A 26,810-nucleotide genomic window follows, 5' to 3' on the forward strand; every position below is an offset into this window, starting at 1 on the left:
GAGTAAAACCACCTTTATCAAAACTAGGTTAACCTTTACTCACAAAAGGGTACTTGACTGTTACCGTGCAAGCGTAGGGTTTGTTTTCGTTTTGTTGTTTATTTTTACTTTAGAATGACAGTTCTTACAGCAAACAAAAAATTTCTCACAGCTAACAAAAAATTTCATCTCACTAACACACGCAAATCGCACTAATACGAAACCGGCTGGAGAGGACTATGGATGTTGGATTTGATTTTTTGGTGGAAGAGCAAATTTTTCGACGGTGCCGTCAACGCCAATATCCTCCCTGCACATTCGATTGTCGGGACAGAGACCGACGTTAAATAAATAAATTAAGAAGAAGAAGAATAATAAGAAGATGATATTATAGATGTTTGGTTCCCCCTGGGTGCTAATATAAAATAAATTCTGTGTCCAGATTTTAACTGAACCAAGCATTTGCCTTTTTAAAACTACTATTTCTTGAAGTACAATCAATCACATTAGCTGGAATTTTGCTCATGTCAACAAATGAAAACAACTTTTTTTCTGTAGTCGTGTTCAGCACGAAAAAGTGAACATTCTTCCCACCTACCACAATAATTTGCTAGGTATTCCATGACAATAAACCGTCTACTATTTAAGTCCTTTCCATGTATTATGAGCAAGCTTGCAAATACTCATTACAGCTAAAATGCTATTTTTCGGATTTATGAAGCTTGCAAATACTCATTACAGCTAAAATGCTATTTTTCGGATTTATGAAGCTTGAAATATTTTAATGATAATTCTTATTTACAAGATGCAAGAACAGAAGGTAAAGTGTGTGTATGGGACATAAAACATATCAATTTAGCTTTCAGAGGGTCACAATAGCGATTACCTGTAACGATGAGCGAGCAGTCAGCGATCATAAAATCGCTAGTTGTGAACTTCTGAAAGCAAAATTGACAAATTTTATAAGTCATATACAATCTTTACCACCGTTTCTTGCATCTTACAAATAAAAATTATCATTATAGTATCCCATTGTTTCATAATAACGAAAAATAGCATTTTTGCTGTAATGAGCAATTGTAAGCCTGATTATGAGAATGGAGAAATTAAATAAAACACAAAAAACAGTTTTATGCCATCAATTTTATTCACTACATTCGACGTTAAAATAGATTTGAATAACCTATCAAATTGTACACACATTTCACGTAAGCTCCGGAATGATTGCAACCTTGTTAACATTTCAGCTTTGAGCGACTTTGATCGAATAAATAAAACAATTATCATTCAACAATAAATATTATCATTGGTCAACACTTTACAACCTAAAATAAAGTACAACTTTCACACTCTCTTGAACTATGTTCACGTCCACATGTAGGTCGGCATAATGCCTTCCTTGCTAGTACCCGGAGGCGTCAGAATCTCGTTACACAAAAATTTCAACGGCAAATCCACCAAATTCCCTTCGATTCGCTGCAGCGCTTTGTGGGTACCCTCCGGATCGGTTTGAGCTAGACTCTTCTCTTCCAAAAACTTTTTCAACATAACAAACGATTGCACATTGTCGGAGGGAATACAGCGGAAGATTTCATCGAAGAGACGGGTATTCTTCCTCGACGTCCATCGCCACGTTCCGTTCCAAAACGAGTCGATCACTGGGTCTGTTATGTCCACTGGGGCTCGGTTGGAGTTGGGTTCCAAAAGGCCTAAGTGTTCCTTGAACAGGTACCGGCGCAGTTTACCAGCAAAGATTCCGCACGGGTAAGATTCACCATTCATACGGCCTTCCTCGAAGCTTTCGTCCTAAGGAACACAGAAATCGTTAGGCAGGTAGATAGAAGTGGGTTGAATTGCAGGAGCTTACCGTGATCATTACGCAGACTTCTGAATCGCGCTTCCCCAGAAGCGACCGATCGTTGATGTTTGCTGAACCACAAATTATCACTTTATCATCTGCAATCAACAGCTTGGAATGAACGTAGATCAATTCCGTCACTGGAACACCATTCAAAAGAGAGTGCGTCCGTAAGCTGTGAAACGAGATGTACTCAAAGGGATTCTTGATTCCGGAAGCGTATAATCGCGAAAGCAAAGAGTTTTTACCCCTGAAATACTAATCAAATTAAGTACTTTGATCATTAGGTTGGAATAATACAAACATACCGACAGATGGAAGCATAGTTCCAATGGGTAATGGCTCTCAGAGAAATTCCGGTAGCACCTCCAACTTCCCCTTCGAATGCCGGAAGCAACGGCATCACGACATACACCCGGAATGCCTTCTTTTCCCGGTGAGCTCTCATTATTCTCTTGAACAGATACTCCGCAATCTGGTTCTTCACCGTAGGATTACCCATCTCCAAGCTTATGAAGAACTGATTCTCAATATATATGTAGTGCTGTGCCTTAGAAATGGTTTGAACGTAGGCTTCGTGGATACTCTGCTCTACGTGGTCCGACTCGATAAAGCCACAGTTCCAGCTGGATGCACTTCTCAGCACCTGGCAAGTCACGTGCTGCAGCGGGATGTTCAGAAATTGATCATCTATCCGGATATCATTATAGCTTTTCGGCAAGATATATGGATACTGGAGGTTCTCCCGACACTTTTCCAGTTTGATGGCGTTCCAGCGTTCAATGAAGTGCCGAGCAACATCCCGAGCTGCCTGGCCGTAGACCACGGTTGCAACGTCATGCCAAGGCATTCGAACGGTTGTTGATCGATCCACGAGATCTACAGGACCATAAAAATTATGGTTACTATGAATATCATACATTATGTGATCATTTTTAATATACTCACCTACGTATGGCATGTCCAGATTGGTGAAATCTTTCACAATGAAATTGATGTAGTCCTTCCCTATCCAGAACTTGGCTTGTCCATCTAGTTCAAATAGAACTTTGCTTTTGAATGGAGGTGGACTCATTATACCAACAGAAGACACATCCTTGTTTGGCTCCTTTTCCAAACTGTTTTGTTTCTTGTCATCATCGGATAGATAACCTGGGCTACCGGGACTGCTCTTCGCTCCTAGATTCGTGTCATGCTCATTCAAGGTAATCTTATTTTTCAGATCTCTTCCTATATCCTTTATTTTTCCCATAATGTTCTTCCGCTCCATTTCCGGCGTATCCTTCTTGATGTTCTCCGGCAGATCATCAGTTTCATTCTTCGCCGAAGACGCGAGCTTTTGTGCCGCCGCCACCAGAAGCTTATCCCCAGGTTCCAACTTCGGAAGATTCTTATCCACTTGATCCAAAGCCGTGATTTGGGCTATATTCCTGGTAGCTCTCAACAAACTGGCCACCGTTCCCCCTTCATCCAGTTCGACAACCGTCGAAGGTTTCCGAATCGTCGTATTGTTAACCGAGCTACAGCTGCTGCTCGAAATACTACCAAGGTCAATCAACCGATGCTTGTAGTCGTCCCAGCGACCATAGCAAAGGTCAATTCCACCAACGAAAGCGTACGTCTGATCTACCACCACCAACTTCTCATGATGCGCCCAGAAGAGTATACCAGCCCGAGCATGATCCGGGTGACGCAGAACTTTGATGTTCTCGTGCTGTTCCACCAATTTCTGCTTACTGTAGTAGCTGTTGATACCGAGAGCAAAATCAAGCTCTTTGAACAGCAGCACAAAGGTTTTGATTCCTTGTTCCTGCGAGAAAAAAAGAACAATACCATTAATATCCAACTGAACCAGGGCTTGTGAAGTTACCTTCTTTTATTATGGGAGGCATGGAATTCAAAAAATGAGCTGATTAATCGAATACTCGATCTACCAACGCTACTCACCGCCTTCCTCTTCAGAATCTTATCCAACCTCCAGTAATCCCCGTCGATGGCCGGCCGCTTCATGTGAATCTCCGGACTCAACATCCAATCCGTAATGAATATCTCCTCCGTTGCACCTTCCAGCGCATCTGCCACGGCACTCATGTAGCTAGCCCCGTCTACGAACCAGCTCGCCTGCATTCCCGGTCGAATCGGTGCAAACGATTGGTGCGGATTCGGCATCGTGAAATCCCTCGCCGAATCATTCGCCACCTTCTTCATGTGAGTCATCCATTCCTTTGCCGTTCGTCTGGTCGGGTGCTTGACAACCAAGTACCGCGTATTGGTCACAATCTGCAGCCCATTTCGCATGCCCGTACTGTACATTCCGGAGGAAATGTCAAACCCTTGGTCGAACAGCACCACACACCGTAGAACCCCATCCTTCGGTCGAAAGTAACCGAAGCAGGTTTCCTTCACGAAGAACCATCTATTTCGCCATTTGCTCCACACGACATCGGAACAGAAGTAGCTGCACCGGACGCAGCAACCTCCCGTCAGACAGCCACAGCAGTTGAAACCTGCTTGACCGGCTCGGGTTGAACCGGTGCGTTTCTTCACCAGGCCTTCCTTGCCCTTTTCGCCGAGAGCTGCGACGAAGGAGATGTGCGATACTTCCAGGAAGTTGATCTGAAATGGATTTGCTGTTTGTTAGGATTTTTCTCCGTGGAATGTGTGCCCTCAAAATGACCAAACATTTCAAAGATGCTTCATGCGTTTTGTAATTTCATAATAGCCATTATGTCCAGAATTAACTTTAACTTGTTTGAATTGTTGTGAATTTGAATTTCACAGGAATTTAACTATTAAAACTACTGCTAAATAACCTGTCCTTGACGGCGATAGAAATATTAAATTCTCTCCAGGATTTCTTTAGAATCGATTCAGATTCATATTCCTTTCGAATTCTTATCATAATTCACTTGAAATGTTTCAGAAGTCCTATTTTTTTAGCTTTGCTTTGAAACTGATGTCTGAATTTACTTGATGTGTTTGAGTTTTGAATATTTTTTGAACTATTCTCATAATACTCTGATTTCTTCTCAGAGATTCTTTTGAAATTAATTTGGACATTTCTTCTCTTCAGAAAAACCCATGTAACTCTTCTTATAACTACGTTGAAATTATCCAAAGAATTTACGTGAAGCTTTCCTCATAAATCCTTCGAATAGTATTTTAGAATTACTTTCTTGTCTTCTCGGAATTCCTTAAGAATACTTTTTTAAATTCCCTAGCAGTCGCCTTCGGGATGACCTTTAAATTATCCCAATTTTCATCGAAATTGCATTGTATTTGTTCAAGCTGTCTTGAACTGGACCCATGTTTTTTTTTCAAGCTCAGATCTCATGTTTTTCTTCAAGCTCAAGGTTTCTAAAAGAATGTCTTATTACAATCTATCACATTCCGAAATTAAACTTACTTAATTAATCAGCTAAATGGCGTTCATCATATCTTTCGAGATCTCGAATTTCAAAATATTAACTTAATTTTAGAGCTTAGGAAATTTGTTGCAGTTTTATAGTTAAAATTGTATTATCGATGCAATCAATCTTGAGGAAAGTCTCTAAAGAGAAACTTTTTATTGGCCATACTCTAATTATGTCATTGAGGGAAAATTAATTTGCTCTTCCAGCAAATATAGAAAGTTTCTTATGAGAATTTTCGGTGGAGTGAAAGGATAGTACTAAGTCCGCCATGTTTCACGCCCAGTCTGAAATTTTCTTATGGATTTTCTCATAGGAGTAAAGAGCTACAGAGTCGCCAATTAGTGCAAGAAAACCTTTGAATTTATACCCAAAGTTATCTACACTGATAAAAATCAAAAGATTGTTTTTATGTGTCCCACTCATGATTTTTTGCAATGTGATCAACAAATGATATCTATGTGTCGGTCGCATACTTAATATGGGTACACTTAAAAGCCATGTGTAACCACACATACTATTCATTTGACTCATACATTTCAGGTATGCTTCTGGGTCGATTCTGCCTATGTGTGGTCACATAAAAATCATGTGGAATTTTACATGGAAATTCGCCAATAAAAATGTGTGGAATTCTATTAGTGTACATTAAAAATGGAACCAAAATCCAAAATTTCATCAAATTTGGTACACTGGACCTTTTGACGTAGGACTACGTCTTTGATTTCTATATGGGGGTATACTTTGTGAAAACCGAAAATGGAACATGTAACAAATTAAGAAAGATTTTGAACGTTAATAACTCAGCTGCCCCTGGTCCAATTTCAATAATTTTATCACCAATCGATCAGAAATATGGCTACGTATCGATAACAATGCTTTCGAATGTCGTCAATGCTTTCAACAAGAAACTATTGAAAAATTGGTAAATGTCCAGCATTGTCCAAAAGCGTTGAATTAACTAAGAAATCCACCAATTACCTACATACATATGCTGCTTCCCCAGCACAGTCGTCAGCGAGTAGTAAGTAGACGAAACAAGTCGAAGTGGCATTCACCTCCGATCCTCGGGCGCATGCAAATAAGGAGGATGGAATTGCGTAATATTTTGCACACTCATCGCCATATTCAGAACCAAACGCAAATTCTTCGAGATAACTACCATCCGTCGTCTGGCTCGCCGTGGCGGTGTCTGACGTATCTCCGGTCTGATTTACGAGGTGTGCTGAAGGTGTTCCTGAAAAATGAGATCCGTGATGCTGTCACCTACACTAAACACGCCAAGCGTAAGCGGCCATGAAGTAGTTCGCCTCTTTGTGGTGTGTCCTGGAAACGTTAATTATCGAACCCAAGGGAGAGATATTGCGGCTAAACGAACTACAGCAGAGTAAGGACGCTGGATCCCCATCCAGCTCGTCCCAGGAGGTCGATAAGCTTGTTTGTCCATATTCAAAACAACAAGCCCCCAACGACCACACAAAATGCTCTCCAGAGTTGTAATCTTGTAACCAAACTTGGAAGCAAGGGTGCAAGTGATCTTGATTGATTCTCTTAATCAACTTTCTCTTTGAACAAGATTACTACAAATTTGGTACGCTTACAATTCAAAAATGGAAAGAGTTGAGATAATAGATAATTGATCAATTAAAGGAACTAAATGGTCTTCACATTTATTCCGTCCACTAGCGGTCCTACGTCAAGCTTCCGTTCGTGCCCCTAGGCACAGACCCTTTTACTTTTTTAAATAAGTACAATTACATTAGCAAAAATCACCATCTTAGCGTTCCTTGGTGGGACTTTGTATGGGAGCGAGCTGTCAACGAATAGATTTAGTGTCAACGATCAAAAATTTAAATCTTAATTTAAAAATCGAGATGAATGTCTACGGGATCGATAAAAATATCGTTGTGCTCAGAAAACGAAGCTCTATCATTTGATGTATAAAAATCGGTATATTTTTCGAAGTTCAACAACCCAATTCACAAACGTCAGAGAAGTCTATTGACGGCACGACAGAAATCAGAAGTTAAGCTCAAGTCGCCTACCAGGAAGAGTAAGAAGAACTCATAAACAGTGTCCCTCGTTAATACTTTGAGTGTAAATATAAAATTAATAACTGGCTCTCAGCTCCATGCACGCTCGCTTATTTTTTACTCTAAAGTGAGTAACTTCTACTCAGTTTGGTATTTTTATTCAACATGTCAAAAACTGAGTAACATTAATTTGCTAACTGAGTAACATTTACTCTGTTTATCTTAAATCAATGATTAAAGACTGGAACGCGCAAAAATTGGTCGACAAAAAATTGTTTCTTTCAGTCAAAATTCATATCACAAAAATCTTCTTATGTTTCTGTTGGTAGTTAAATTCATATATTTAAAGGAAAAAAACGTTCATTTATTCTTTTGGTTTGCCAAATCCGAACTGCCTTGCCTTCCGCTTGCAAATTTTGCACAGTGGTCTCATCGACCTTATTCGCCGCCGAACGTCAGTTAGATTTAAACTGCTGCTCGTTTTCCATGGATTTATTAGTTTTTTTGAGATTCCGTTTGACCAAGGCCCAACACCGTTCGATAGGGTGGAGTTCTTTGCGGTTGGGAGGGTTGTGGTCTTTGGGTACCACAACCACTCGATTGCCTTTTTCTCATAGTGGCAGCTCGCCAAGTACGGCCAGAACAGCACAGTTCTATTATGTTGCTTTAGGAATGGTAGTGGCCGGCGCCGGTGGTGTAGTGGTAATTTCTAACACCCCAATGGGTCTGGGTTCAATCCCAGCCGAGGTAGGTGGGATTTTTCTGAGGCATAAAAATCTCTGGTCACGTCTTCCTACGGAAGGGAAGTAAAGCCGTTGGTCCCGGCCCATGTGTGTTTGAATGGGTTCGATATCCTACGCAGGTGTAGAAGCTGCCTTCCTGCACATTCGATTACCGTCAATGGATGGCAATCGATGTCCGTCGGTGATTGGCACTAGATTGCGGAACAGAGACCGACGTTAAATAAAGGAAAAAAAAAAGAATGGTAGCAGCCGCTTTTCCAGGCACTCCTGGACGTAGATCTCTTGATAGATGGTTCCCGTAGTAATGAAAATGCCGCTTTTTAGACCTCACGTGCATATGGCCTGCCAGACGAGATATTTTTTCTGGAACTTCGATAGTTTGATGGTGTTGAAAATTTCAGCCACCTTCCCTTTTCCTGATGCGGTATAAAACTGCTGTCCCGGAAGCTGCTTGAAATCCGCCTTCACATAAGTTTCGACACAGTCGAACTTTGTGAGCAGATTCGGGACCGCTGCTTTGCCGACTCGTTTTAATCTTGGTTCGCCAAGATTCACCTTCTTAAACGTCGACAACCCGGCTCGTTTCTTGGCCCGCTGCACAGTAGTATGGGAGACATTGAGCTTGCCAGCGACATCCCGGATGGAGAGGTTAGGATTCCGCTTATATTTCACCGCCACCTTCTTCGTCGTCGCTGCCACGTCCGGATTACGATTGCCACCGCTTCCAGGCTTCCTGGCGGTCGGTAGACGCTCCCCGAACACTTTTAAAATGTTTGTCACGGTCGATTTGGCCACATCCTGCAATTTTGCCAACTTGGCGTGTGAGAACGTCGAATTCTCTTGCTGCGTGAGCAAAATTTTGATACGGTACTCCTCTTGCTTGGACGTCATTTTGAAAACTGGAGAGCAAATGGTGAAAACTCATCATAGCAACCATTGTATATACACTCAACTTCCAAATGCAGCATTCCAGTTTTTTTTTATGATTTTTTAATAGAAATACACCAATTTGAAGTTGACCAATTTTTGCGCGTTCCAGACTTTACTCACTTTACTAACTTGTCGTGCATTTGTCAAAGAGTTACAAAATATTCGTAGTCCCCGTTTTTTTATTCAAACATGAAATTCCTATAGATGTAATAAATTAAAATTGTGGAATCAACATCTAACCAAACAGGAACCATTGCAGATCAGAGAGGATGTCCGGATTTTGCAGCCGAAGGAAATTTTGGACCTGGCGAAAGAGGAACATTAGGCAAGATGCCAATCAACTATTGTGTTGGGTCGGGAGACGTTCGAATGATCTCAATATCTGGAGCAATTCAATCGCCAGCATTACTTTTCACCTCATATCAACAAGCAAGAAGGTAGATCTCTTTAAACTGATTATGTGATCGATGATATGTAGAAAGTTCGAATTAACTTTCATTTCAGGAGTACGAAAAATTCCCTGTCGGCACGTGGACTGATGAACCAATGTTCTCCATATGAAAAGTCTTAAAAATTAATGATAACTTTGCAATGATATAACTTTAATGATATTATTTTATCTTTTAATAAATATGTTGTTCACTTTTCTCACATTTTTTATATGTCAGTTCGAATTACTCATTTTAAATACTGATGTATTTTACAAGAACTGAGTTACAATCACTTAATTATGCTAATTTCCCGAAAACCGGAACTGAGTAGAAGTTACTCTGAATTTGACAAATGCATCCATTACTCAAAAGTGACTAACTTGGGTTTACTTATATTAGAGTAGTTCCACTTTTATCGAAAGTGAGTGGATTTCTACTCACTTTAGAGTAAAAATTAATGAGCGTGTGGTTGAAATTTTCATTTACAAAATTCTCATGTACATTGGAACAATAAATAAAAGCGATTATTTCAATAAAACTAACTGGATTCATGATTAAATCTTCAGCAAAGTTGTTGCTCATTATTTGATCTACAAGTTTTGAAAATCTGAATCAAATCGAAAATAAGGAAACTTTTTATGGTTGATAGAGTGTAGGAGTGTCGATAAAATGTATTTTATCCAAATTCCCCATACAAAATTCAAAGTTAAAGCGCCAGCGCATTCACAACCAAATGAGCTAAAACTATCAACGAATGGTGTTCTCACCTACAGGCACAAATCTAAAAAGTAGTTAAAAGATCTTCAATGAAGTTTAGAGAACTTCTAAAAACAATTAAGGAAGTCTTGATAATGATGATTTGATTTCTTTATTCATCTCTGACAGTAAGTATTGAAAAATCTTAGGAAATTGCCATTAAGATTTACGAAAATTACAGGACATTTAATGAAATTCGAAAACAACAAGAAGTTCAGGAAACCTCATAATAATATGGCAGTGCAGGACACTACGTGAAAGTTTAGAAAGAGCTGTAAAAGTTCAAGATAGGCTCACTTTAAACGTTTGAATTAAAGTTGAAGTGAATTTGGGACAGGTTTTATTATACATTTATCGTAACAACCCTGAAAATGACAGCAACCGGCGATTGCTGCTTATTAAAAACAATATGAGTTTAACCCATGGTAGACGGTTTGACAGTTCGATAGGATGATTTGACTTCACTCTTTGCGTGACTCTTATACACCGATTCTAACTAATTTTTTTACCTACAGTTACAGTTCAAAAAATGTTTTCCATGTTCGAAAATCCCTGTGCATCGATTTTTGAGCAGAAGTTAGTCATGGATGCCAAAACCTAACTTCTTCTGTCAAAATCGATAACTTTCTGTCACTTTTAACTACTAGCTAAATTTAACCAGCCAATCGGAACACAGCCTTAGAGGATTAACAACTCCCACTCCATGACTGGGCAAACAGGTCGGGTGCGGCACTACTCCGTCGTACTTCACTTCATTTCGGCACACCCCTCTTAAGCGAACCCCACACGTATCAATATATTGACGCGGAGGGGAATTATTGACAATTATATTGATGATGTGAATACAGAACTATTGTCAATACCGATGTATATATTATATATATATTATATACGATTATTGTCAATAAAAACAATCGTGTAGGGTCCACTTTAAATCGCTAAATTTACCCGTGAGCAGTGTTGGAAATATCGCCAAAAATTCATTATCGTTAGCGTTTTCACTAGGGAACTTATCGATGGGAATTTCGTAAAGCGTTATTTCCCGAGCGAACTTTCTTGTTTGAGATTGAGAGGAACTAATATCACACCCACTTTGACTCACCTGCAAGAGAGAGCGTATGTTAAAAGATATTGTTTTGCTCTAGCTTCCTTGCACAACTTTTCGTTCCCGATATGTGATGAAATAGATCGCGAAATATGCCTCGTGAACTTTTTATTGGTAACTCGTGAGCAGCCATTGAAGTTTGAATTGCTGTTATGATTAACGTAAAACAAGAGTTACAGAAAGTGAAAACCTTATAAATGTGTATTAAATGCATCCTAAATGTATACTTTCACCAATTATAACGCACGGGTAGCTCCAACATGTATGCAACCTAAATATCATCATGCAGAACACCTAATCTAGAAAAAGAAAACCTCAGCAGAGTCAACCTGGTCTATACAAGGTGATGAGATCTAGCCCTCACGTATGTGTTGGTAGAGGAAAAATGGTAAATATTGCAGGAGAGGCTGGTCACGACGTCATAACACTTGAAAGCAAATTTGCGAAACATGAAGTACAGCAAATCCTAGCTATGTTTGCATGATGATTGCGCTTGACTGTATTCTTTTGTAAATTCTCCGGGAAATATCAGCTGGCGTTTTGTATTTTTGAGATAACTCCTTTCTTGAAAACGGGCACAAACTCACCGGCAGGCTGCTTTTTCAAGGTATAGGGTTTTCGATCTAATTTCTATCATACTAATCACAACCCGCGCTTTACCTCTCTTTTCTAAACGAGTTTAAACAAAAAAAAACGAATATTTGTGTCAAAGATGACTTCTAAATTTATTCACCTTTCCATACGTACCGTTAGATTTGAAAAAGAGTGACAAATTGTTAAGATATTGTTTAAAATCTAAGGCTGCTTCTTGAATCTACATTCGTTCTACGAGTTTCAATTCCGTCCTAACGCATTGAAACGCCATTAGATTTTCTTCGTCCTACGGACAAACGTAGAAAAAGGGGATACGCTAGGAGCGCTTCTTTAATTTTTAGAATAATGAGCGTAAATATTCATACAATGCGCTCTAACAGGATTTATGTAGTAGCTAATGAACTAACGCATCGGAGCAAACCTAATATTGCTTTGTGCACGGTGAAATCATTGATATTATTGATATTTTCTGATCGATAGAACGAAGTAGCGTTCTACCCTACTGTTGGATAATACAATAAACAATAAAATATCTCAACATTCAGTAGAAGCACATGCATAAATTTTGGTTTCATACAGAAATTCTATAATCCATATTAAATTTCCTATTGAAACGCTGATTGAAACGAACGTTATGACGTCCCTACGAGAGTGTTTGAGCGTACGAAAGAAGCGAATCGTGCGAAGCAGCCAAGTGAAAAACGAACTACACCAATACATGAAGCCCGTCAATTCTAAAGCCCTACAGTAAAAGTATGGACGACTGTCACCACAAAACTGAAAAAAGCTGTTCCAATCGAGCAAAGCGGTGCATTTTGACGGTTCGATTGGAACAACTTTTGACAGACGTCCATACTTTTACTGTAGGGCTTTAGTCAATTCCACACCTTGTATAGACCAGGTTGCAGCAGAGTGGCAGAAATTAAGCGAGTTAATTTCATTCTACTCCGCGACAAAACATGACATAGGAGACAGGAACCTCAGCTAGCTTGTTTCTCGATTTTTTTGTGAAATAGGTTGAGAGAGCGAAATAGGAATTCTTTTTTTTTTAATCTTTTGCTGAACTGTTTCGCAATCTCGTTCGTGAACTTTTATTCTCATTTCGTTCGCGATTTCTGCATAGCTAGTTTCCAAGACTGCTCATACGCAAAGGATTTGATGCATAAATGTTGGATGTTGCCGCCAAAGTAGTGCTCCACCCTTTACTAGTAAGACTTTCTAGAGATAATATCTCTTTCTCGGCTAAAAATCTCATAAATAAACAATTTAAAAAATATATAATTCAACATATCTCTTTCGAGGGCATCGTAAAAGTTAAAAAGCAGAGAGGGGGCTATCAAAAATCAGAGTAAACCTCCATCTAAACAAAACCCTGAATACGGCTCTGCGCGGTAGGCAGAAATGGTAAGCGTTCAATCAACAAATGTGGAAGTGCTCACATTACTCAAGCTAAGGGAAGGCGTTCCAGTGGGTACGAACTCATATACCTATAGCATAATAAATTTTACTAGACCAAATAAGGAATCTTTCTTACCGTGTCCTGTTGATTCCGGTACAGCGAAATATTGAGCAAATTGTAAAGGTACTCCTCAAGCTGTCGCTTCCGTTCCGGGATGGCATCGAACGATACTAGAGAGTCTGGTTTCAGAGGAAACCTTGGCAAGGCACCTTTCTTCCGCTTCTTGTTCGGTTTCTCCAGTTTCCTCTGCATTGTAGGCTAAAACAAAAGTTTGTGTTTATGATTTCGCTATAAACAAAAAAAATCAACAAAGAAACGTGACTGATTACCGATGCCGTGCACTGATGCACATGGTGCATATTTCTGAAACTTGTTCGCCGCTCCTTGTGGCTTTTGGTGGGAAATGGAATATTCAATGAAGCTCGAAAGGTGGTCAACTGTTGGTGCAAATTTCGGAAATGGTTGTACCGCTTCTTTATCGTCCAAGTGAACTGGCCATGGGTGAATTTGATTGTGTATCTGTAATGTAGATTTCCAGTTGGATTTGCAACCCACATTCAACAAAGATAACATACGTACAAATTCGGATTTAAAATGTGTGCCGTCAAGCTACGCTCGTAGTCGACAATCTCCACGTTGATCTCCAGGCCAGGAATGAAAATGGTCCTATGCATCGAGGTGAACTTTGTCGGTGCGTTGTGAACATACGAGTAGGGAATTTCCGAATCCGGTACGATGCTTTCATGGTCGCCTTCTTTGCGTTGCACCAGCACTGGACCTTCGGCACCCATCGATACGATGGTGATCGAGTCGGAAAATCCCAAATTCTCGTCATACTCATCGGCTAGTGAGTAACATGCCAGGCTGGTGTCGATCGTATGATCAACATCTTCCATGCGGACCGTACTGGATGTGCCGTTGTCGTCGACGCTAAGCGCCCCGTTTGACGCTCCAACTTCGTGCAGTGACATTTCATCTGAAAGCAAAAAGGGTCGTTCTATATGAGTACGATTTATAAAAAAAAATATCAATGGTAAATTTAAACAATCCGCAAAGATGCGTAAATGCCATTCATAAAACGAAAATGAATCATACCTATCCCTATCAGACCAACCAGTTAAAGAGCAATTAAAACATTGCGCCTTGTTTGTTTTCTTCTTATCATGACTGAAGCGGAAGCCACGTGTTGTTGCATCCAAAGCTGTAAAATTCGAGCACCGCGAACGGACAAATTTATGTGACAGCATGTCTGTATAAATTGACACTGATTGTAATTATGCCACACAGCTGAACACACTCATTTGCTAGCTAATTTTGCGGAAGTATTATAATTTAGGTTACACAGTCGCCGTAAGTTTGGCTACAACGATAAAGCGAGGCTTACACCCAAAATACATGTCAGTTCTTTAATTGATGATACCCCGCAGGGCATATGGTAGTTTGGTCGATTGAACGTTTGGCTTAAAAGACGCTATATTCAAATTTACAGCCATTCCATAGCAAAACGATATAGTGGTTCTCAGAATTTCGCAAAATTTTGTAGTTTTGTTCTTATCGCAAAATATTAGACCCGTATTTTTTTTTTGTCATTAAAAGGGTGGTCCAAAAGATTGGTTTTTATTTTCAAAAATGACTTTTTCAAAAATTCATAACTTTTGAACCACTGGATCGTTTTTTTTTTTTTTATTTCTTCTTTCGGGAAGGGGAAAAGCCAAGGTGGAAATTCAAATTCGATACAAATTATATCCTTAACCTATACAACAATATTTCAATTTTCTTCTTGATTATTCATTTGTTTCCCTGGTCATATGCATTTATAGATAAACACAACAGACCTCTGACAGTCTCAAGTGACTGATGTTGAGGTCTTTCAATGACGGAATGTTTGCATTTGAGGTAATATAGAAAATTTAAACAATGTGCTCAAAATATATGCTTTTAAAGCTTTCTTAAATCCATAAGGAGGAACAATGGTCGAAATATTCGTTGGTAAATTATTGAAGTTGACTATTGCACTATACATACAACCTAATCTGACATAGTTGGTTGTTGGTGCTAATACACGATGGAAATCACGATTACTTTGTAAATTCAAACTATATTTATAAACAAACAAGACTGCTTCATAAAACTTGATTTGATTGAAATGCAACATGTGATTAGTCAAATACAGATCAGCAGTTCTTATTTCAGGATTATTATATTGCTCCCAGAATATTATACACATAAATTTGTTCAACGTGATTGAAAGTTTGCTTATGACATAAGCTGGAGCATTCTGCCAGATTATGTTCATGTATGTTAATTGAAAGTGAACATGTGAGTAGTACAAGCATTTCCTTTCTTTCGACGGGAGCATATAACTAGTTCTTCTCAGCATACCAAGGAATTTAACTATCTTTGAGTGGATACTTTCTACATGACTGTTCCATTTTAGATTTTGTTGAATCAATAATCCTAAATATGTATGAGTTTTTACTCTTTCTAACTGGTTTCTTCCCAAATAAAGATTTTGGTTTATGGAATTAAATCGATGCGTGCTTGAAAAGATCATAAACTTAGATTTTGTTGCATTTATGGTTAAACCACAGACAAACAGACGTAACTCTTTGAAAAAGTTTTTCTTGAAAACATAGTATCTCAAAACATAGGACCTCAGTAGTGACATCTTTCAGGCTTCTCGCGGAAAACAAGCTTGCTCGCTAACTCGCAAACAATATTGCATAAAAGTTCTATAGAATGTATAGAAACGTCAAAGTGATCCGATGCCAGCGCTGCGGCGAGTAGTTCGCGGAACTGATTATATTCAAATCAACCGTTAAATGCGTGAACGAAGATACACAATGAAGAGTTACGTCTGTTCGTCTGTGGTTAAACCGTTATTAAAAAAAACCAGCATATCGTCAAATAATTGTTCTACATTTTCAGCACTGTATACAAATACAGAATCATCTGCGTACATTTTTAGCGTACCTTTCAGAGGAAGCTCAAATATGTCATTAGCATAGATGATAAACAGAAGTGGTCCTAATATTGAACCTTGTGGTACTCCATAAAGAATCTTATGTTCATAACTACTGTGACCATCTAACTGAACTATGTGTTTCCTATCCTTCAAGTACGATTGAATCAAACTATGAGCATTTCCTCTGATTCCGTATCTAAACAACTTTAGTAGAAGCATATCATGCGGTACACAGTCAAATGCTTTAGAGACATCTACAAAAATTGCCGAGCATATTTTCTTCTGATCTATGTTCGTCTGAATATTAATTATCACACTAACTACAGCACTAGTGGTGTTTGCACGTGGCAGAAATCCGAATTGATTATTTCTAATCAAATTATTGCTAACAAAAAAATCAAGCAGCCTAATATGAATAAGTTTTTCGAACGGCTTGGACAAATTGGGGAGGATCGAAATCGGTCTATAATTTTCAATACTAGATTTCATGCCTTTTTTAAAGATGGGCGTGACATGTGCTTTTTTTAATTGTTCTGGAAACACTCCTTCTATCACTGAGCGGTTGAGCAAAGTAGTTAACATTGGAAGAATTGTATTAGCATTCTTTTTAACAAATTTGACTGGTATTAAATCTGCACCAGCAGAACATGAGCTTTTTATTTCTCGTACATAGTTTCTTAATTCATTGACCGAGGCCGGTAGTATCACGATCAGTGTTGGCAAAATCAGAAATCAATTGATATTTTCCGCTCTCATGCGATCGCAATACCACGCGTGATATTGGAACAAAATATCATGCTTGATATTGATTTTTCAAGCTCCTTTGATATTGCGAAACTATTCACAATGGTCAAAAATCAAGCTGAGAGTTGACATACTTCAAGTCTCCGCGTACATCGTACGGGTTAGGCAAAAGATGTGCGTTTGACTTTAAAAACTGTCGCATAAATGGCCCTTCGCTCATTTTCAACTTCATTTCAATTTTCATACTGCCGTTCTCTAACGGAACTATCCACCTACCCTCTTCTAAAGATCATTCTCTAGCTAATAAATTATCACACTAAAGCTTCGTGTTAGCATTTCCAACCAACTCTGAAAATTACGCATTTTCGTGCACAAAACGTACGGAATTTTTGGTTTATTCAATAGATAATAAAAAAGTGAAAATTTATTGGAGGCATTTCTTCAATACTGTTACGCATTTGACCACAAACGTTTCGTTGCTGGGTACATTTTTAAAGAGCTTTGGGGGTGATGTGGCTGGAAGCAAGGCGAGCGTACTCTTAAACAACAATAATTTATGGTGGTCCTGAAAAGGACCGTTTTATCGTGATGGCTGAATGATGAGGGTGACGCGCTTGGCATAGATGGCCCACAGCGACGCACAAAGAGCTAATGAATCTGATCAGTAGCTGTGCGGCTTCTTTTTCCTTCTTCGTTGAATGAACGGTCATGTGGGTTGCAGCTCGCTGCTTACGGGCAGCCTTTCATTATGTACTGGAGAACAATGTTCAACGACACGCGCCACAAACACTGCTGCTGATGATGACGACTGACCGGACACCACCGCAATTCGATTTTGAAATCTGTGTTAGGGAAAGCGCTTTTTGCAGGCAACCGGTGATAATTTTGATCACTATTGCAACAGTTGGACATTACACATTTGTGTAATGTTCAATAGCGACCTATTGAAAATTGATGAAGTTTTCATTTAAGCAGATTCGTAGAAAAATAATCAATCAGTTGGCTTGTTTAGAATTAAAATTCATACGCTATTGGCACAGTTATAAGTGATCAAAATCTGACCACTTTTCGTAATGATTTTGGTTTTTTTGAAATTGCACACCCAATATGTTGTCGAAAGACGTAATTCTACGTCAAAACACAAAAATAATACTGGTTTACAGCATATTATTATGACATATATTTTGAATATTTTCCTATGTTCTAAATGTATTTATTCTATGTGCACATTGCCATATTCCAATCCAGAAATTTTGAAAATTATAAATTAAAAGTTCTAGAATGGAATTATCTAACCCTGAGAATTATCTAACATGAGAATTTTCTTAAGTTTGAGATCGTTAAAATCCTTAAAAGATACGTTAAAGGTTCCTGCATTTCTAAGATGTACCCTAACATCTACGGAGTCCCTAAAGCTTTACAAAGATCCTTGATGCTACAGATAAGTCCCTGAACTTCAATTAATTTCTCAGAAATTCTTTGGAATTCTCTAAATTTTTATTACGTTAATGAAATATAAATAAAGTTTGATTAAGCTCTACAAAGTTATTTGAACTTCCACAAAATTTTCTGAACTGCTACATAGCTCTTCGATGATGTTCACTGAAGTTCTACGAAGTTTGCTCAACTTCTTCAAAATTTGCTGCACTTCTAGAAAGCTCACCTAACATTTACTCGGTTCCTTGAACTTCTTCTAAGTTCCTGAAACGTCTATGAAGTTTCATGAAGATCTACTACTTTCAGTTCTCAGATATCGAATGGTGTCTTAACTTCGTTTGTAAAGAATCAGTAATATAAGTCTTAAATAATGTTCACACTGTTGGGGTGAAAACATTTCTGAAGATTTTTATCTAAATACACCTGGCATCCCTGGTATGTTTTTCCTATTTTATTTAACATCGGTCTCTGTTCTGCAATCGAGTGTAAATCACCAGTACCGTACGCATTTCCCACCAAAAAATTCTGAGAGGCGGAAAAAATGCTCTAATGTTCCTTGAACATGTACAAAGTTCCCTAATCTTTACTTCTTAAAATTTTTCTCAACTTCTACAAAGTTTCATCAACTTCCACGAAGTTTCATCAACTTCTTCCATGTCTCAAAATCAATTTGACCTAGACCTCAGAACATCCATGACCTTCTCCAAACATCAGGAAAGACCTTGAACCGTTCGACGAATTTCCCTAAGATCCCAAAATTTCCAAGTCAAACCCTGAAGTTCTGAGGAAGAATGCTGAGCTTCTTCGAAATTTCCTGAAGTTCTACGAAGTTCACTGAGCTTCAAACACTTGGTTGAACTCCTACGAAATTCCTTGAACTTAAAAAAAATCCCAGCATTTCTGTGAAGCTATACGAAGTTCCTCAAATTGCAACGTAATTCGCTAGACTTCCCTAGTTTCCCAAACTTGTAAAAGGTTTCCAATTCTAAGTAGTTTTCCCGAAAAGCACGCTAAATTTCTTCAAAATTCTCTGAAACTCTACGAAGTTTCCTGAACTTACATAAAACTTCCTGAATTTCTTTGATGTCGAATTATTCGCAGCCACCGCGTTAAAAACACGCCAGTTTTGGGGGATCTTACTTCGATATTCAACACAAATATAAACAACTAAATAAGGCTTAAGAGAATTTAGCCAACACATGGTGTTCACTTTTAATTTTATCGTGAAAACACCATTATTTCCTTAACAGGTGCATTTTACCCCAGGAACTCCTACCATATTTAAAAAAAACTAGCCTATCTTAGGCCAGATATATAAAATGCATCGCCATGCAGTTTGCGATTGCCATTCTATAGGTGAACAATAAGCATTACAATGTACCGGAAGGGTATGTTTGTAACGGAAATGCGAATTTCAAAAGTTACAGTAGTCGTCTAACATTTAAAATTTGATAAATAATTGGGAAAATTTAATGTTTTGAAAATTAAACTTACACATCATTATTTCGCACAAAGCACAACCAATTTGAAGATATACTAAGTTATCAAAAAAATCAAGATTTCCATGACTATCATGACTATCAAGCGAATTTCAAGCTTATTGCTTATCGCATATTAGCTTATTACGTGCTCATAACATAGTGTTTTAAATGTACGTCCATAGTTACCAATTGAGAGCTTTCGATGCCTGTACTATTTTTGCATTGGTATAATTGTGTGGCAAGTACAATCATTCTCTATTTATACCCAGGGAAGTCAAGAAATCCTAGACCGGTCCGGGAATCGAACCCATCCACCTCCAGCATGGTTTTGCCTTGAAGCTGCACCTTTACCGACTGAGCTAAGGGAGGCCCCCATGACGATACACGCTTTAATTCATTTAAATTTAGGTAAACGTAAAGGTAACTATTCCAAAGCATCCCATCATCGCGTATATCACACTATCACAACTATCAGCGTGTTTCATCCACGCCATTCGTGGTGATCTGTTTGATAACCGTAGAGTTGTAAAAACAACAACAAAGGCACTCTTCTTCACTTCTTCCATCCGCTGATAACGACCACAACAATCGAATGCAGTAATGTATCTCAGCTAAATGGTACCATATCGGCGGGAACCACCTCTTCATTTCCAATTTTGATGATGATGTAGATTACACGTCATCTCATTTATACATAGAGCTGGAGTTGTTCCAAATCTTCAAAAACAGTACTATTTATATGCACTAACGATAAGCCGTCACATTTTCCGCCAGATTAGATAGCATTATCGCTGCTCATGACAGCGCGACTCGAATTTAGATTACGGAAAAAGGAACCACCAGACACCTGTTTTTCTGCCTTTTGGAAGCTTAATCACACTCAAGTGAAAAACTTGTCGCAATTTATTCAAATCAAATCACACCATTTTTCGAAAACTCCATGTCACCGAAAACTAACTTATCGAAACAACTGCGTTCATCACTCATTCATAACTTTCCACCCACCGATATCTCTGAGCAGCAATGAAATACTCCGGTGCACCATTCGCCGTTTGTAATTGGGATCCATATTGATTAAACTACCTAAATAATAAAAAACTGAAACCAATACCGGCTAGTACCACTATAATGACAAATGCAAAGACCAGACGGAACTACCGGAAAAACCGAGCTGGTTAAGAGAATCAAATAACCAACTCATTCGCGCGAAGATTCGCGGCGTCTACCTTCTACGGCAGTTGCAATAATACTGCAGAAAAAAAGTGAGAGTTGAACTGACTCTCCTAAACATACACATATAATGCTACTAAATAGGTAGCCAGCCACACGAAGGAAGGTTCTACTTACAACTCATCAACTGATAACAGTCAAGTGTTTTGGGGCATCCCACCGTTTTATCAACGTCACGGTATCGTGAGTAGTTTTTCGTTTTATCTGAGTTATCGGTTTCTTATTTTTGAGTTTGCAATGGAACTGCTTCTACATATTCTGCGACACACATGGCTTATGCTGACGATCGCCTTAATAATCAGCTGTTCGTTGCGGGTGTTTGAGACGCTTCGTCAAACTCTCAAAAGAATATGAGCTCATCATGAGCAAATACCATTATGTGCCTCGGTATGGAGGCACCTCACTTGGTTCCATATGTTTCTATCGACAATAAACTCGGTATTCTAACGGGATCCTGCCACTAGGGTGGTTCAAAATATTGATTTTGGTCCACCACACTCAATCGATTCTAAATCAGGTCCTGATCATTCTCCAACACGAAACGAAAATCAATTATTTTATTCATGTGTTTCACTTATACATTTTTGCCAAAACATCAGCCTTATACATTTCATAAGACAAACCACATATGCCCTATAAGAATGCATAAAAGGTATGTGTGACCGCTTATACATTTCATTTGACACATCCTATCCGTGAAGATTTGAACTCATTTGGTTGCGATCTCATACTGCACTGCCCCTTTCAAGTTTATTACCATGGGAAAATGATTTACGAGTAAGCTTACTATGTATCCTTATGTGAAATTTAATCAGCTACATCTTTGCTGAAGACCACTTTTTGGTTGCACCATAGAGGTAACTCTAAGACTGGAAGGTCCCGAAATAACATGCTCAACTTTTTGGCTCAGCTCTGGTACTCTCTTCGGTCCCAAGCTAATCGATTCACCCCTCGAAACATAAGAAAAACGAATAACCCCTCATTTTATCTGTCAAACTTTCATAGCGAATCAAAACAAACATTGCGTAGTACAAGAATTTTGACTAGAATGGGGTACGTTAATCGTTTGCTTGGCACCAATAGGCTAGTCAAGTAGTGAGCCAATATAAAATCGTTAGTTTCATATTGATTGTTGGTTGAACTTTAAGTTAATAGGAATTAATTGATTTCGAAACCGATAACTTGTTGATTCCGATTCATCAACTTCAGGGAAAAACTGCTTCTAGCAGTATGACAAAGTAGCCTGGATTGTTTTGCCCTATTCTTTGCACCAAGCACACCAATGTTGCCAGCTGCACGCTATTTCAAAACTACCCAAATTTGGGTAGAATCCTCCCAGATTTGTCAAAACTGAAACTACCCAAAAATGGGTAAACTGTGTTGGGAGTGACAAGTTGACAAATCAACAACGTCGATCGGATTTATATCAATGTTGTTCATTTGTCAACTTGTCACTCCCAATACAGTTTACCCATTTTTGGGTAGGTTCAGTTTTGACAGATCTGGGTGGATTCTACCTAAATTTGGGTGGTTTTAAAATAGCGTGTTAGCAGTTGATGAGGCATGTCCCATATAAACTTGAAAGGGGCAGTGCAGTATGAGATCGCAACCAAATGAGTTCAAATTTTAGAGAATGATCAGGACCTGATTTCGAATCAATTGACTGGGGTGGAGCAAAATTGATATTTTGAACCTCCCTAATGCGCACGGCTTGTGACGACATTGGTTCAGTCCGTAAGCCCATCAACTTTAAGCATCTTGACGTACCCATTTTTTCGTCAACGGTTTTGAACAGCACTTATCACCTCTCATGTGATGGTTTAGCGGCAAACAGGTTGTCAAGGTCATGGTTAGAGTAAATCAATTTCGCAGAATTTAATTCGGATTGCGACTGACAAGGTACAACTCGAATTCGCTTACCGACCCTGTTTGGATGATCTGCAAAATGTGGCAAATTGTTTGATTAACTCTGATGATGTCGACATCTTAACAGCCGGCAATCTTGGTCGGGATTTAATACTAGGATAATACTGGTTGGAGCTCACCACCATAAATTGTTTATTAATTCAACTCAACACTGGTGACATCAATGCGAGGGTCCGTTCCGACGACACTAACTATGAGCATGTCATGGGAAGTCCCGTGATTGCGGGAATGATAATAATTTGCGGGAAATCAACGATGGAAATTAAAAGTGACTGTTACTTTATATCGAGGTATATCTGTATCTACATTCAATTCAAAGTTTTGAAATAAGGGGACATTGAATATCTTTAATTGAATTAAATTTTCATATTTCACAGTTCCTATCTCATTCGCAATTATGTTTCAAACAAATACAACCAATTTTAAGGACGACCGCGAGTACTCGGTTCAATTCCTTTAACTTAAGACATCAATAATGTATAACACAAATTATAATTTGGCTCTGTACAGTTTATTCGATTGAGCCTGTACAAAGGGTTTAAGGTACATAAAGGGTGTCCCACATCAAATTGCATCACGGAAGAAACGCTGTAGAAAATTACCCATTGGGTATTTTCTCTTGAAAATTTGGGTAGAAGCAGGCATGGAAAATCATTTGTATTCATTTCGTGCATTCATTTACATTCATTTGCCCCAAAACTTTTTCAAACAGAATTCCTCAAAATGATGTATCGAACTTTTGTTGGTTTTGCTATTACCTACAACTTTTGTTAACAAATTAAAATCCGTATCTCTTATGCATGACGAACCAGTGCGAACAGAAGCCACTACTGTTTTTCAGTGAATGTATTTTACATTCACTAAAAAACAGTAACAAGTTCTGTTCGCTCTAATTCGTGATGCATAAGAGATACAGATTTATGTTATGGACAAAAATTGTAGCTAATAACAAAACCTACTAAAGCTCTAAACAACATTTTGCTGAATGCTGTTGATGAAAAAAGTTAGAGGCAAATGAATGCAAATGAATGCATGAAATGAATGTAAATGATTTTCCATGCCTGGGTAGAAGTAGTTTAGAGTGTATTGTTTACACTGTATTTTTATCGCTGTCAGTTTGTCGAAAGTTCGAAAAAATGGCGTCACCCGAAAATCAATACGTTTTATTCGTGTAATCTCCATTTCAGAAGTATCGATGGCAATCCCAAAACAGCAGTAATAACTATGAGGAATAAGAAGAACTCTGACAGAATTCTGGACTAAACTGTGCAACATCCAAAAGGTCTTGTGCATCTGAACAACTCGGCCAAAGGTAGCAAGTCAGTTCTAAAATGGCCACCATACAATAGGTCTTATAAATCTGATCAATTTTGTCAAAAACAACAACCATCTTTCTAGGTGAGCTTTTTAGTTAAAGCAAGTAATTATAAGTCAAATCGTATACTCGCGACCCCTGGTAAGAAAATTCATAACCGAGCTGTCCACTATACAATAGGTCATGTTGACATCAACCCTCTATCTAGTCTATAGACAGCAATCTTCTATCTAGTCGTACTGTCAAGCAGAGATGCCAGATTTACAGACATTTCGCCGTTTTGTACCTGAATAAGAGTCGTAAAAATGTGAAAAAAAATCGAGTAAATCAAAGGAAAACCTCATAAGGATTTTTTTCAATGGATCAGGTAAGCTATAAGTTATGTTTGTTTCAATTCTGAGTCTCAATAATATATTTGTGTAGGCACTGCTGGTCCAAATCGTTCCGATGCTTCGATGCCGTTACGTCGAGAAAAATGAGTGAGTTTAACTGAACTGTTTTCTTTTTTGGCCATATCTACGCAATCCAATGTGCGATCGGGATAAAATTTATTAGCATCTTATGGGAGAACAAATCATGAAACATCCGGCAGGCGATGTCTTTTATATGGCTTACTCAATCTAGGGAGAGTCAGTTTTGCATTTCCCTGTTTGGATTACCCTAGACTGAGAAAGCCATATAAAAGAAATCTTCATACTTCTTTGAGACAATTTCTAAGCCTTTATTGTTGAGAACAATCAAGCGCTTTGGAATTTAGGGTTCTGCATACAAATGGTTTGAAAGCTATTTATCAGACAGAACACAAAGGACTGTTTTTAATGATTTTGTATCTTGTCCCGTTGACAATGACCTTGGAGTGCCTCAGGGAAGTGTATTAGAGCCCCTTTTATTTATTATGTATATAAATGACATGTGACGAGTTTTACGGTTTTGTGATATTAATCTTTTTGCTGACGATACTGTGTTATTCATTGCAGCTAAAGATTTAGAAGAAGCCGTTTCACGCTTGAATGAAGATTTGCGTTCTCTAAGTAGATGATTGAAGTATAAACAATTGAAATTGAATATAAGTAAAACTAAATTCATGGTAATTTCGCGGAATCGTGCAGATGATGATGTCTCTGTTGTTATTGATGATGAGACACTTGATCGCGTTCAGGAAATTAAATATCTTGGCGTGATTATTGATGACAAACTCAAGTTCAATTCTCATATTGACAATGTCATCAAGAAAATTGCCAAGAAGTATGGAATCCTATGTCGCTTGAAAAACGATTTAACTATTGGTAGTAAAATACAGTTATACAAATCAATCATCTCCCCTCATCTAGACTTTTGCCCTTCCATTTTATTTTTGGCCAATGAAACACAAATATCGAGATTACAGCGTTTGCAGAATAAAGTAATGCGTTTGATTTTAAGATGTAATAGATTCACTTCCTCAACTTTTATGCTGGACGCTTTGCAATGGCTGTCAGTGAAGCAAAGAATTGTGTTTTTGACAGTGGTGTTCGTTTTTAAAGTAGTTAACGGTTTGCTGCCTCGATATTTGTGTGATCGGATTGAAATAGGAAGTGATTTTCATAGATATAACACTAGAAACGCGGATGAAGTAAGAACACCACATCTTTTGAATAATGCTTCACAAAATTCATTATTTTTCAAAGGTATAAATGTTTTCAATTCGATGCCTAGACACATCAAGCGTGCAACTACACTTACAGAATTCAAGAGACGCTGCATTTCACATGTAAAAGCTGTTTATTGAGCAGTTAAATTTTTATGAATGGATAAATCATGTATCTTGATTTATTTATCACTAACGGATTATTTTGTATGGAGACTGTCATAAAGACATTTTAGTAATTTGTATAGCATATACAAAAAACTACATTGTTTGCCTCGATGGTGATGATGGATTTTTAGTTTTTTTGATTTTGTAGTAGTAATAGTAAAAATAGCTTTGAGTAGTCTACAATGGTTTGAGCCTCGCGCGCGGAATACAGGTATAAATGACTAATACGTGGAAATTGTGGCAAAAGCCTTGAATTAGTAAAGGATTGGCTGGAAGTCGTTTCCTTGGATATAGTCCTGGCACTACGGAAGCTTAAACGTGTAAATCCCAGGTCACGTGTAAATGGAAGTATTGTCGAGGGCTATACTTGGACTTTTGATAACTAGTTACACCTTTGAATGTTTTTGGTTGATGCCTATAGCATATTTAACAGGACATTTATATCTGTAATTGTAACCAGCTCGATTTTGTTTGCAAACCTGGTTAAAATTTTTATATTTAATTATCTTAAAGATAACTCGTCCAGCTCAAACCTTTGTAGGGGTAAGAGGTGGGACCATCATCATCATACGTACCAGTCGAAAAATCTAATCAATCATTTCGGCAGGAGTTCTCTGAA

The 26,810-nt window shown here is 38.3% G+C and overlaps 1 protein-coding gene across 4 annotated transcripts in view; it reads right to left on the minus strand.

Annotated features, from left to right (window-relative positions):
- Nucleotides 1–1,265: 1,265 nt before the first annotated feature.
- Nucleotides 1,266–26,810, minus strand: part of Pld (Phospholipase D) — a 41,741-nt gene continuing 16,196 nt past the window's right edge. For 3 of the 4 annotated variants that reach the window (XM_065235705.1, XM_065235706.1, XM_065235707.1), the window contains exons 2-9: nt 13,878–14,274; nt 13,628–13,817; nt 13,374–13,556; nt 3,785–4,453; nt 2,786–3,647; nt 2,146–2,716; nt 1,847–2,087; nt 1,266–1,785 (exon numbers count right to left, since the gene is read on the minus strand). In XM_065235705.1, coding sequence (XP_065091777.1) covers nt 1,345–1,785; nt 1,847–2,087; nt 2,146–2,716; nt 2,786–3,647; nt 3,785–4,453; nt 13,374–13,556; nt 13,628–13,817; nt 13,878–14,269 — 3,549 coding nt within the window. In that variant the 5' untranslated portion in view covers nt 14,270–14,274 and the 3' untranslated portion in view covers nt 1,266–1,344. Of the gene's footprint in view, nt 1,786–1,846; nt 2,088–2,145; nt 2,717–2,785; nt 3,648–3,784; nt 4,454–13,373; nt 13,557–13,627; nt 13,818–13,877; nt 14,275–20,930; nt 21,133–26,810 lie in introns of those variants that run through there. The other variant, XM_065235704.1, reaches the window with a different exon arrangement.

Source organism: Ochlerotatus camptorhynchus, unplaced genomic scaffold, assembly GCF_037179485.1.
Source record: "Ochlerotatus camptorhynchus isolate MF236.1 unplaced genomic scaffold, CSIRO-AGI_Acam_v1.1 ptg000503l, whole genome shotgun sequence".
NCBI lineage: Eukaryota > Metazoa > Arthropoda > Insecta > Diptera > Culicidae > Ochlerotatus > Ochlerotatus camptorhynchus.